The sequence below is a fragment of the Petaurus breviceps genome, unplaced genomic scaffold (genome assembly GCF_028583685.1).
Source record: "Petaurus breviceps papuanus isolate PSGF00001 unplaced genomic scaffold, PetGlider_PUasm1.0 76, whole genome shotgun sequence".
Taxonomy (NCBI): Eukaryota; Metazoa; Chordata; class Mammalia; order Diprotodontia; family Petauridae; genus Petaurus; species Petaurus breviceps.
In genome coordinates, this window is record NW_027186473.1 from 26,459,841 (window position 1) to 26,473,274 (window position 13,434).

General features: G+C 35.4%; 1 protein-coding gene across 8 annotated transcripts in view; it reads right to left on the reverse strand.

Annotated features, from left to right (window-relative positions):
• Positions 1–8,701: 8,701 nt before the first annotated feature.
• CENPC (centromere protein C) overlaps positions 8,702–13,434 on the reverse strand; it is an 86,653-nt gene continuing 81,920 nt past the window's right edge. For 7 of the 8 annotated variants that reach the window (XM_069105321.1, XM_069105322.1, XM_069105323.1 and 4 more), the window contains 3 exons: positions 13,207–13,361; positions 10,007–10,097; positions 8,702–8,917 (listed from right to left, as the gene is read on the reverse strand). In XM_069105321.1, coding sequence (XP_068961422.1) covers positions 8,832–8,917; positions 10,007–10,097; positions 13,207–13,361 — 332 coding nt within the window. In that variant the 3' untranslated portion in view covers positions 8,702–8,831. Of the gene's footprint in view, positions 8,918–10,006; positions 10,098–13,206; positions 13,362–13,434 lie in introns of those variants that run through there. The other variant, XM_069105325.1, reaches the window with a different exon arrangement.

A 13,434-nucleotide genomic window follows, 5' to 3' on the forward strand; every position in this document is an offset into this window, starting at 1 on the left:
ATTCCTGAGCTTATTGTAATGTGTTATCATTAAGTATATATGACAGAAACAATATTTCAACAAAAATAATTTTCAAAGAATCTTGTGCTAAAACTGACTCTGGCCACCACATTCTTCAGTGTCTTGAAAGTCTTGTTTTACTTCACATGAATAAGCACTTGTTTTCTAGAAAGAATTTCCATCCCTTTAGTTCATCAGGCAATGTTAATATCCAGGCTGTGTGAATAGTGGCAGAAAAACAAACACTTGAAACTAGTTTATTTAATTATTTGTGTTTTCCAATGCTATTGGTTGCATTCTCCTTCTGGCACAAAGAAAATTCTTTTTTTTTTTTTAAATTGTGCTCTCCTTAATTACCAACAACAGAATTAACTGAGTTGGTATAACTAAGATGTGAAGGTTGATCAAGTTGTGAGAAAATGTATTCAAACTAAGAACTATTGCTTACTAATCAAAGGAGGTTACCTGAGGAAGGAAGTCCTAAAGGAATAAATAAACAAACAAAAAAAAAAAAACTGGAAGAAATCAATGATGTAAAGTGAATCAGTGTAAATAATACTACTGGCTCAGGAATTAGGAGGGATTCTGACAGTGACTTCCAGGTTTATCTTTTTTTTTTTTTTTTAAAGCAATTGGGGTTAAGTAACTTGCTCGAGGTTACACGGCCAGGTGTTTCTGGGTGGGTGCTAAGTGTTCCTGAGCCCGGGATTCGATCTCCAGGTCATCCCAACACTGGAGCCGTTGTTCTTACTCACTGTGCTACCTGGCTGCCCCTGTTTTTTATCTTTATTTTCCTCTGCCAAAAAGGTGCCATATTTTCCCATTATTTCAATGGTATTTTTAAAAACATTTGTGTTAGTTAATAAAGTATCTATGATGCTTGAAATTCCTTTCCAGTTTGGAGTCCACAGTACCAAGGGTTGTTTTTCCCTCCCTAGAAGCCATTCGCATAGCTGCCATCAAGTTAATGGAGGTGACTCAAATAGTTAGTCTTCCCAAGGTGTGGTTAACTGAGAAATAAAACATTACTCTTGCTCACTCAATTATACTTACCTATTTTTCAAATTATTAAAGACAATAAAAAATATTTAGTAAGTACCTACTATGTATAAGTCACTATTAGCTTTTTAAGTTTTTTAAGTTTTAAGAAAACTTACAAAGAATTATGAAACTTTTCAAAACCTCCTTGAATAGATTCCTAGATCTCAAGGAGCTTGTAAACTAATCAAGAGATAACAAATACATATAAGCATTAACAATTAAACAGTAAGAATGCTCCATTTACATAATTTCAAAATAAACTAGAAATATAAGTGCCCAGCTTCTCTGTCTCCGAAGCTTTATAATCCTCCAAAATCCCTCTACCTTTGCACCCTTGTTCTCTGATTGTTGAACTTCTGTCAGAACCTCCAGTTTCACATAGTGCCCAAGTCAACAGTCAGCTCACTCCTTTACACCCTGCTTACTGCTTTAACTGAAGCTGTGATCATCAGGGTCTCAACTTCTCCAAGCCCATAGGCACCTCTATTTCCCCCCACACCCATAGTTTTTATCTCCCTTTTATGTGTCTTCCCCATTATAATGGAAATTCTTTGAGAGCAGGGACTGTCTTTGTTTTATTTATATTTTATATTCCCAGTCCTTGGTACAATACCTAGCACATAGTAAGCACTTAACATTTGTTCATTTGACTTCAGAGTTGAAAAACTAAAATAGGTAATTATGATTATTTTAAATTAGAATTTTCTTGTATAAATAAAACCAATATAGCCAAGAATAGAAGGAATGCAGAAAACTGGGGGGGGGGGAGTGAAACTCAAAACAATCTGTTGGACAGGAGGACAGGATGTGATTATGCTCGAATATTGCTGTGGTGTAGGAAATGATGGGCTGGCTGATTTGGAAAAAAATGGAAACAGGTGAACCTATGAAGATGCTATTCACCTTCAGAGAGACAAGTGGAATATGCACAGTATGGTCTTACGTGTGCATGTGTGTGTGTGTGTGTATGAGTGTATATATGGGTATGTTTTGTGAAAAATGATTTTTCTTAGTAATCAGTATCTTGGAGATGAGAAGATTCCAGCATCCCACCCCACCCCCAACCCCCTTCTCTAAAGTTCTTCACAAGGACATTAATTATAATAAGATTGCATTGAGTTTTATCCAGGTTAAACCCCAACCCCAGCCTGAATTGATTTAATCAAAGATCTGCTCAGGCTTGGGTGAAGAGAAATTCTTCTACCTAGATAATCAAGGTTGGGAGTGGTTTGGTGTGGTTTGGGGGGTGGTCTGATAGAACAGGTATTTCTACTACCCAGAGGTAAAATCATGGTGGGGTGATAGCCCCTGTTGAAAAGGTATATAAACTGGGCACCTCAACTCCCTAATGGAGCCATTTCTGGACTGGTCCCTCCTTAGGGGGGGCCCAGTTCTGGACTGTAACTCCCATGCAATGCATGTCACCATCTTGAAATTAAAATGTGGACACAACCTAACTTGTTTGTCTTTCTTAGAACAAACACTGCAGAAGGTTGACAGTTTATAAGCATCTGCATTTATCTGTAGTGGGAGTGGGAAGGGAGTAAAAAGTGCACAGCAGAGAACAAAAGAAAACCTACAAGGAAGCAAAGAAAAGCTGGGTAGCTTTGAAAACAATGTGTAGCATACATCATATAGGTTTTCATGAAACCAAAATTTATTGTTTTATAATGAATCCTCCCCTATGTTCTGCTGTGTACATGGCAATGGTTTTTTCCCCCTCGTTTTGTATTTACATTTAAAATAAATTTTAATAGAATTTAAAAAAAATAATTGAAAAATTGAGCAACCCACCAATCTACAAAATAGTACCAGAGAAATTGAGGTCCTGTGGAGGTAATACTTCACAAGCTACTATTGCCCACTGGTCATACTCTCTGGTTAGGATAAATGAGTCAGCCAAATATGACTCTAAAGAATGGCCAAGTCTGAGGCAGCTAGGTGGTGCAGTGAATAGAGCACCAGCCCTGGAGTCAGGAGGACCTGAGTTCAAAACCAGTCTCAGACACTTAACAATTACTAGCTGTGTGACTTTGGGCAAGTCACTTAACCCCAACTTCCCTGCCTTTGCCCCCTCCAAAAAGATTAAAAAAAAAAAAGGATGGGCAAGTCCAAACGTGAGATGGATTATTATATAAGCTAGACAATAGCTTACATGGAGAAGAGCCAGACAATGATTCAGATGAAGAAATGTCATATTAGTTTTCTCCTGAATCAGAGAAATCATAAAAGACCACATCAGCCCAGGGGGAACCTCTGCCACAACAGGATGATGTAGTTGAATCCCTTTCCTGCCCCTGTCCAGGGGAATCAAAAGAGAGATTCAGATTTGGGATATAACACTCAAGTGAGAGGAAATGTTGGTTACAAGTAGGAAAAAGTAGGGGCGGCCAGGTAGCACAGAGAGTAAGAGCACCGGCTCCAGTGTTGAGAAGACCTGGAGATCGAATCCCAGGCTCAGACACTTAGCACCCACCCAGAAACACCTGGCCATGTAACCTTGAGCAAGTTACTTAACCCCAATTGCTTAGGGGTGGCCAGGTGGCTCAGCGAGTGTGATAGTAATGGCAATTAAAGATTCCCCTGTATTGGCTTGGTTTTCAAGTTGATTGTGTTAAAACCCAGAGCTTGTTAATCCCACCTGTGGGATGGGCTTGTTGATGTGAAAAGAAAGTCCTGAACTGGGAGGAGCTGGTGATGTAGATTTGGAGAGACACTAGAGAGAGGCGGAAGATCTTTTTGGAAGCAGCACCTCATGGAGAGAGAGAGACTAAGAGAATTGCTGGTGGCCGCTTTGAATTGCCCTGGACTTTTGAGACCTGCCCCTGGAGCTGCCAAGGACTGAGGAGACATGGCTGTTTTGCTGGTACTTTGTCTGTCTGTTTTGATGTTATTTGGCCAGATTTGTCCACTGGTGAAAGACAGTCCTTTTGTTGAAGAAGTCCTGGAACCTGGCTGTTCACTAAGAAACCCTGAGACTGTCCTGCAGACAGAGAGTGAATACTGTCCACTGGTGAAGGACAGTGCTGTTGTTGCAGGGGTCTGGGAGCCTTTCTGTTGGTTCAGAAGCCCTGAAGAAGGATTTTCTTGTTGTATGTTTACAGAAATCCTGGGAGAGGGCTTTGCTAATGTGTTCAGGGGTTCTAGGACTGTTCTACAGACAGAGGATGAATTCATGAAGGGACTGGCAATGTATCTTATGGCCTTGCTAAGCCTTGTCTCCCCAGGAACTAAGATTGCTGAGAACTTGCCTCGTGTCAAGATGAAGAAAAGACCTCCATTTGGGTATTAAGTGCTGTGTTTAAACTTGATGTAACTCTGGGGTAGATTCAATTGTGATCCAGGGGTGGGGAACTTTTGACCTTATTGTGCTCTGTGATTGACAAATGAAGGTACTTTACCTATGTTTGGAAACTAATCTCCATTTGAGAAGAGGGGTTTTGTGGTGGACCAAATGAAGGTATAGCCTAGGGGTGGAGAAGTATTTAGAACAGGGACTTTGTAATTGATTGAATGATTGGAAGGTCCTGGGGTGGGGTAGTCCTTGGAGATTATTTAATCACACTTAGTAAATGCTGTATTTTGAATGATGTCATGTTTTGATTTTCTCTGTTCTGGGTTTGTTACTGAATAAAATGGAGAGCACCTATGCTGGTATTCTGAACCTTGGGAAGTTGCCTTTCTTTTGGCATTACATTACAGCTAGTAAGAGCACCGGCTCCAGTGTCAGGATGACCTGGATCAAATCCGGGCTCGGATACTCAGCACCACACCCAGAAATAACTGGCCGTGTAACCTTCAGCAAGTTACTTAACCCCGATCACTTTAAAAAAAAAAAAGTAGGAAAAAGTGATTACTGAAACCAAGTTTCAGATCAATAGTAAGACTAACTTGGTACTAAATTATTGGTTTATGGCTCTGGCTTGTCCAGGGAAGAGACTGGCTTTAGAGGTTAAGTTAGTAGGAAGAGAGGAGCTCTAGAGGGGAGAGAAGAAAAAAGGATTGGAAGGAGACCGTTATGAATAGATCCCTGCAAAAGCAAAGAGCCTTATCAATCATAACACTGAAAATAAAAGAGGAGTATTATTTGTTATAGGTAAATCACTGCATAAGGGTCCAAGGGTTCAAAATATGGGACATACCTGAGATATGGGAATGTGAATAGAAAATATTACTGAAACTGAAGGTAAATAGAAAAACTTATAGGAAAAATCAGTAATTTATTGAGCAAATACTTATATGTATAAAGAAGAAAATCCAAAAAAGAAATGACTGATAAACATTGTGCTATGAAGTGTTAGATGCTTCTTTCATCTAAGGATCTAAAACACCTTTCTTAAAAGCTATTTAAAAGATAAAATGCAATTTAGCTAAAATCTTACCCTATAGGATCATAGACTTAAGAGTTAGAATGCACGTTAGAGGTGATCTGATCTAAACCCTTTACTTTACATGTGAGCAAAAAGAGAAAGACAATTTGCTCAGTCATGCAGGCAAAGGTAGCAGAGACAGGATTTGATCCCAGGCCCTGATTCCAAATTCAGTGCTCTTAGCATTGCACTATGATTGCTTGAAGGTTGCAATTAAAGTTATTACATATCAATTTTGGTGGCTGATAAAAAACATTTGAAAGAGTAAGAAATTTTCTAAGTTTATCTAAGAAAGAGATATCATCTATATGGGTTGGAACTTTTAAGTTCTCTCAGGGAAGGGATCATATTTATAATTTTCTTTTTAACCCCATACCTCCACTCTATCCAAAACAATACTGAGAACATGACAGGTACTTAATATTTTTTTTTAATCCCCAAAAGGGAACAAGTTAAGAATTAGGAGATACAAAAGCTCAGATCATACAACCCCAATCATAGTAATGAAGGCACTTTCATTTGAGGAAAGTGAAAGTGTGGGAAATTCAACAAGGTCATCATCAGTCATCAATCAATTTCAGTGCCCTTCCATACACATCTGACAGTACAGACAAAATCTTCAGCTTATTTTCTCAACAGTTAAAAGCCAAGTTCAGGAAAGCTCAGGAAGCACTATGCCCAGCAGCTTAACAAAAGGCATAACCTGAGACATAGCCAGAGCAGCACCTAAGAATAATCTAACTGATAATTTGAGTATAATCCAACAGGAGGAAAAAATAGATCTTTACTGAAATAGAGGCCTTTAATGAATTCCTGATTTTTAAAAAAAGGTCAGCTGGGGTAGGAACTTTAAAATGTAAATGCAGGAGTCAAGAGAAATATAGAAAAGCTAAAATAAATATTTGATCAATTGGAAAAGATTAGAAGATGATGACATGTTTACATTCTAATGGAGGAGAACAAACAAGTATCTCCCCAAAATCTTAATGGCCTTCAAGAGTCAAAGACAAAGTCAAATGTGAAAGGTAGAGGACCTGGAAGTAGTCTTGCTCTGTTTTGATGCTGGAAGAAAGAAATGGGTGGAAAACAGAAATATAATGGGAAGAAAAAGAAGACGAGAAGGAGACTCACTTTGTCAAAAAAGTATGGGTAGTAATCTCACACAAGGGAATAGTAAACACAGACTTGATTAAAGTCAACATAAAATTTGTGGGATGCAAATTTTAGTTGTTAGAGGGAAAGTTTTATAATACTTCTAAATACTTTCCTCAATAATAGAGATAGGCATGAGTTTTTAAAAACTAAAAAAGCAATCAATCAAAAAAGCCAAAGTCAACAAAATGGAAATTCAGAAAATTAAGAGATTAACAAAAGTGAAAACAAAACCTTATTAAATTGATAAATAAAAAGGAACTTTTTAAAATAAAATAGTTCATTTTGTATAAAAAGAAAACCAAATTATATGAAAGATGAAAAATAAGAATCCACAACAACCTACAATAAAAAAGGAAAATGTGAAAAACTATTTTACCAAATCATATAGCAACAAAATTAGTAACTTAGGTGAAATTCACGTTGCAAAAAATAAATTACCCAAATTAACAGTACACTGTACAGCATGAAAAGAGCGAGACAGAAGATCCCCAAGAGTAAATTTGGAAATGGATTTTATTACCGCAGGATAATAAATGTGCCGGGGTCACATACCCAGATCAGACAGTGAGTTGGCATGGACAATGTGCCGGTTTTTAAAGAGATTATAATAGTCAGGTTACATAAGCTGAAACTACAATCAGTGATTGGTCAGTGTATATTTGAATTTCCCGAGGGCCCCTCCCCCCCCTCCCGCAAAGTTTTTCCTAGGCTGAGGGACAGGGAACCTAGAATGGGAGGAGATGGGGAATATCTGGGGGGGGGGGGGGGGGAGGGTGGTCAGGGGATGGGGAAGAATGGAGCAGGGATTTTACCCTAGGCTGAAATTCCTGCTCACGGGTCAATTGGGGGAGGGAAGGGTGGAGTCGTGCTCAACAACAGGAAATAGAAATAGCAATGAGTGAACCACAGATACACTCAAATAAAACAACCTTACATTTGGTTGAATTTACAAGTTAAATCTATCAAACTTTTAAAGGCTATTTAAATACAATATTAGATAAACTGTCTGAAAAATGTGGAAAAAGTATCCTTATAACTTTCTCTGAAAAGGCCTTGATGACAAAATGAAGGAAACCAGACAATATCCCTAATGAACATCAATGGAAAAAAAAAAAATCAAACAATATTTTCAAAAAGGTTAGTACTATATAACATAGTAAAAAGTATATATACTATTATCATGTTGAACTTACACTAGGATATGGGATTGGTTCAATATAATAAAAACTTATAATTTTGATAAAAATTAAAATCAAATAATTATATCAATAAATACTGGGAAAAAAATTTTTTTAATTCAAGAAACATTATCTTAAAATAGTGGAAAGCTAGGAATAAATAAATCTTTCTTTAATATGTTAAGTAGTATCTAGCTAAAAGCCAAGACTTAATATTATATATAACAGAAAAGGGCTAGAGATCTTTCTAATAAAGGGTAAAGCAAGTGCCTATTATCATCACTATAACAATATAATACTAGTAATGTTACCTAATAAGACATGAAAAATATATTCAGGGAATTGGCATATATAAAGAGGAAACATAACTTTTACTTTTTGCAGATCAAATGATGGTCTAGAGAACTCCAAAGAATCAATTAAAAGTTTAATTAAAATAATTCACTTCAGCAAAGTTATATGATAGAAAGTTATTCCACATAAATCATCAGCATTTTGGCATTACAAATAAAATCCATTAGGAAAATATAAAAAGAGAAAGTCCTTTCAAAATAACTACAGAATTTATAAAAAATTTTGGAGTGTTTCTTCTAAGACCTATCCAAGAACATGAATACAACTATAAAACACTCTTTACAGAAATAAAGACATTCCCAGGTATTGCCTCAACTAGTGTGTACTGGGAAGAAGACACAATAATTAGGTGAGCAGTTGATTTGTTTTTTTCCCCCCAAAAAGTTGCTTCTTCCAAAATAGTACATGTTTCAATTCTCTATTGTTAGATTATTTAACCAATAACAATTTAAAGAAAAGGAAAAAAATGCAAGATCAGGTCAACTATTTTCCTTCTGACAAAAACAAATGTCCTTCATTTTATTAATTAACAATTTGTTGTCCTATCCATGTTACTAAGACAAAGCCATGTATATTAAGAGAAAAAAAAAGACACATATGAAGGAAGTTTGAAAATATTTATATATTATGTACATAAAATAGAATGTTTATAATTCCAAAAACACAATAAAAGGGACTCCCAGGAAAAAATGGTGCACCTATACAAGAATGTTATGTATACATACATCGTATTTTATTTTTCTGGTTTTTCACTTTTTATCTGAGTGAAAAGAAGAATGCTTCTCTCATTCAGAAGATTTTTTATGTTGTAAAAATTACCTAGAAGTAAAATAAGGAAAATACAGTAAAAATATGAGATTTTCTTCATATTAAACCGAATAAAGACTTTTCTCACTTTGATCAGCCTTTTGTATTCTTAAGAATATATGACAATAAATAACTTTAATCTGCTTACTTCCAATACACAGGATCTCAATTCCTATTTTTCAAAAAAGTCGATAATAGGACTATATATTTAGAAATGAAGGGGAATTTGGCAGCTATCTAGTCAAAGCCTCTCATTTTTCAGGTGTAACTTGAGGCAGAAAGAAGTTAAATGACTTGACCAGAGCCAAACACCAATAAGTATCTGAAGCAAAATTTGAACCTCGATTTTCTGAACTCCAGGTCCAATGCCCTATCTATTGAAGCATATTGCCTCTCAAAAGCAAAAACTCCTAGCACCCAATTACTCCTTGACAATCTCCCATACAAGTAACAGGCCTGACCCTGCTTAGTTTCTGAGATCAGTTAAAATGGAGCGTACTCAGGTTGACATGGTCTTAGAAAAGGAAAACCCTTTGAAATTCAAAGACTTAACCAAAGTCCTAGGACAGCAAAGGTCACATTGGACTGACAAATACTTTTTGGATTGTTCATACAGGTAGGTAATCTTAAATTAGTGTGGATAATAGAAAATAACAGAAATCAGGCTCACGCTGAGTACATTATATAATGCCAGAGCAGGAGCTCTGTATTATATACATCCTGGGGGTAATTTACACATTAGGAAATAAAATGTTATTTTTTAATAATGTATACATATATAAAAAATTACATATATATTTGAGAGAGTAACAAAAAGGCTACAATGACGCATGAAAACCAATTAAGCATCACCACATCAGTTCTTCATAAATTACTAAAACGTATTATAGTATTTCTTTTGTTTGAGGATTCCATATTCAAACTTTTTCCATGCTCAATATTCATTAACAATCATTATTTTCTTGGTCTTTCTTCAATATTTACCAGGCTATTTAGTCCCTAACTAGTATGACTTTTAACTACTACTATGTTCTTATATAAACTCTAAAAGTGATGGTAAATATTACAATTCCTTTGAAATCACTTCTCTTTAAATCTTACCTGAAGGAACATAGAAAATGTCCCCACTAGTTAAATTGTAAGATGTCTCATGTAAAGTACAAATAAGATCACCAGAGACAATGAAGAATACCTGCAAAATATAAAAATCAAATCTCTTATGCAAGGAACCAAAACCTACCAAAAAACCTCAACAAAATATCTGTTTAAAATTTTTAGCTAAAGGCACCAAAAGCTTTTATATGCTAGAACAATTATATGAATTATTCTGAACAGATCAGAAGGCTGGCTTAGGTGTTTATTTTTTTATACTGCATCTGAAAAGAAATTTGCCTCTATAGACTAAAAGCATATTATTTCTTATTGTCTTTCATATCCAAAAAATGAGAACTCTAACACTTCAATACATTTGTAGCCATTATCATGGTAGATTCATGTAAGTCTAGATGTCATTTATGGTTGGTCTACATAATTATTAGACTGAAATGCTGTTGATTTTATAGAGAAAATAGCATTATATTTAACACATACACTGATACATATTTAATACTCTTAAAAGAATGTTTTTAAATAATCCACACATTCTTTTATTAAGGGGATTTGTTCTATGAAGTTTGGATTCAGTCAAAGAGCTCCAATGGAGGATCTAGAGAGCCACATGTGGCCTAGAAGTCACAGGTTCCCCACCCATGATCTAGATAAACCACATCTTACAGAAATTCTTTGATCTATCACTGAACTAACCCTTTCAAAAAAAAAAAAAGAAATTATTAGTTTGAAATGACCTATCCTTTGAAAAAAGAAAATTTTACTTTACCTTCATTTACAAATATATCCATCTGTACTACCCTCCTACCCATAGAGATACCCCCTTTTGCAAAGAAAAAACAAAGCATCTTAACAAGAGCCTAACCAGATCTGTCCTATTTATAAGATAATAATATATTTAATGTGACACATCCAGAGTCCTCAAGTTCCATAAAAAAAAAAAAAAGAAGGAAAAAGCATTTTCTCATCTATCTTTTGGGTCAAGCTTGTTAACTATATTATGTTAGTATCACATTTCATTTTTTTGAGAAGTCTTTCAATTTGCATTATTGGAGTCATTGTATATATTGTTTTCCTAATTCTGCTCACTTCACTTTGGATTAGTTCACTGTCTTCCAATAGTTCTCAGTATTTTTCACATTCATCCTTTCTTACAACCCAGTGATATTCCATCATGTACCACAATTTGTTCATCCATTCCCCAATAGACTATTCTTTCTAGTTCTAGAAGCAAAGTACTACAAAAAAGTGCTGCTATCTGGATATTTTGTTGGAAACACAGTATTTGTTGGGCTTTTTTTTTTAAATCTTTGACTGCTTTGGGGTTATATACCTAGCAATGGGAATGCTGGATTATAGCTCATGACCTATTCTTGATGAAGTCAAACTACCTCAATTATACTTCCTAGAATTTTATAGGAATTGAAGGCAACCTCACTGAGTTATGGCTTGCAAATTCTATTCTCTTCCCTTTTTGAAATACTGGAACATATATGTTCATTATTATATCGATAGGTATGTGTGGATATATACATATATGTATATATGCATATTCATTCCCATCAAGATTCCAGATCTTCCTGAAACCTATTTATTCCTTGGGGATCCACAACCCCTAGGTTAAAAACTCCTGTTCTTGAGGAATTTGGGGAAGAATTAGATAAGAAGTACATATAATACAAAAACACTGATGAGCTCTGATTTACAGTGACGGAGGGAAGTGCCATATTTATGAAATAATATATTTGAAGAATCAGGAGCTAAACACCAAAGGATATTGAGGACAGAAAAATTTAGAGGGTTAATAGATGAAAAGCACAAGATGGAGGTTCGAATAGATTAGCAAAAGATGAGAGGAATCATATCATGCATGTCATTTGGAGTAGGTGAGCAAAGGTCAGCCAGCATATAAGATAAATTAGCCTTTATTAAGGTAACCTCAAGAAATGGCACGATATGTACAAAGTATAGCACTTTAATGACTGTTCAAGAACGGAGAAATGAACTTCAATGTAGAATTATTCAAATGTCATAGCCTTCCTCTGCCTCAGTCCTTCATCTCACCTTTTCCCTACTGACTCTTAAATTCCCCAAGATTTTCAAAGCATAATAGAGCATTCCCTTGTTTACTGAAAGAAATTTAAACTCTTTTTAATAGCTCATTCTTTATTCACTTATTTGAACTATCCATTGGAGTCAGACCAATTTTCTGAACTATTATATTTATTTATTGTCCTTCAAGTTTCATCACTAAGAACATCTAGTATGATCTGGCTTATGTAGACATTATACCACCTTTATGCAACTTTGACTCTCCCTCCATTGTTTCATAAGGCAACACTAGTGGCTCAAGTCTTCCACTATCCTTCTCCCTTTCAAAACCAGTTTATATTCTAAACTGGTGTTGATCTTTGGCAAGTTTTGGGGCAGCTAGGTGGTGCAGTGAATAGAGCACTGGCCCTGTAGTCAGGAGGACCTGACTTAAAATCCAGCCTAAAACACTTAACACTTACTTGCCCTGTGACCTTGGGCAAGTCACTTAACCCTAATTGCCCTGTCTTCCCCCCTTCAAAATGAAAAAAAAAAAATCAAGTTTTTTCTGGTTAAGGTTGTCTCTGGGCTTCTTAGGCCTCCTCAGTGTTGGAACTGCTATATCCCTGTTTAACTTCTGTAAGAAATGGTGACAGTCTATGTTGATGGCTTTTTCTTTATCCCCTATTTTTAGCATCAGTAACTTTTTTTATGTCAGGCTGCAACTTTTGTAATATGATACTATAGCTTTATATCTTTAGACTTTCTTCTAAATCATAGCTATTTTATTTTTACCCTTATTCCAACAAGTCAATGATAAAACTGGTCATTGGCTGAGGATTAAGAAATGACTACTATATTGGTCATAAGTGATTTCCTATTTATTAAGATATAATAATTTCCATTTTTATGATTCTGTTCAATTTCTTATGGATAACACCATGTTTCATAATTATTTCTGAACCTGTAATATAGCACTAAGCAAGTTAGAAATATTTGTTGGTAGGATGGAATAATCGTACACAAAAAAAACCTCAATACAGTATAGCTGGTCTTCCATTTTAGTAAAGTTTATACATAGCTATTTTGGTGTTTTATCAAGCTCATTAAAGTTGGATTCAATGTATAATAAAAAGGAATATAGGGGGAAAATGGATACTCACCACTGTATCTGAACAGACATACTGTTTTCCCTTTTCTTTAAAGGGCTCCAAGATCAATGTGCCAGTGGCAAACAATGAAGTATTCAAAATTTTAAACATTTTTAATGAGTCATCCTGAACACAAAAATCATGAGTACCTTTAAGCTTCACAAGTTCTAAGAGGAAAGAAAGATATATGAATTACATAAAGGATACTAAAGATACAGGATGGCATAGTCAGTGGGAACA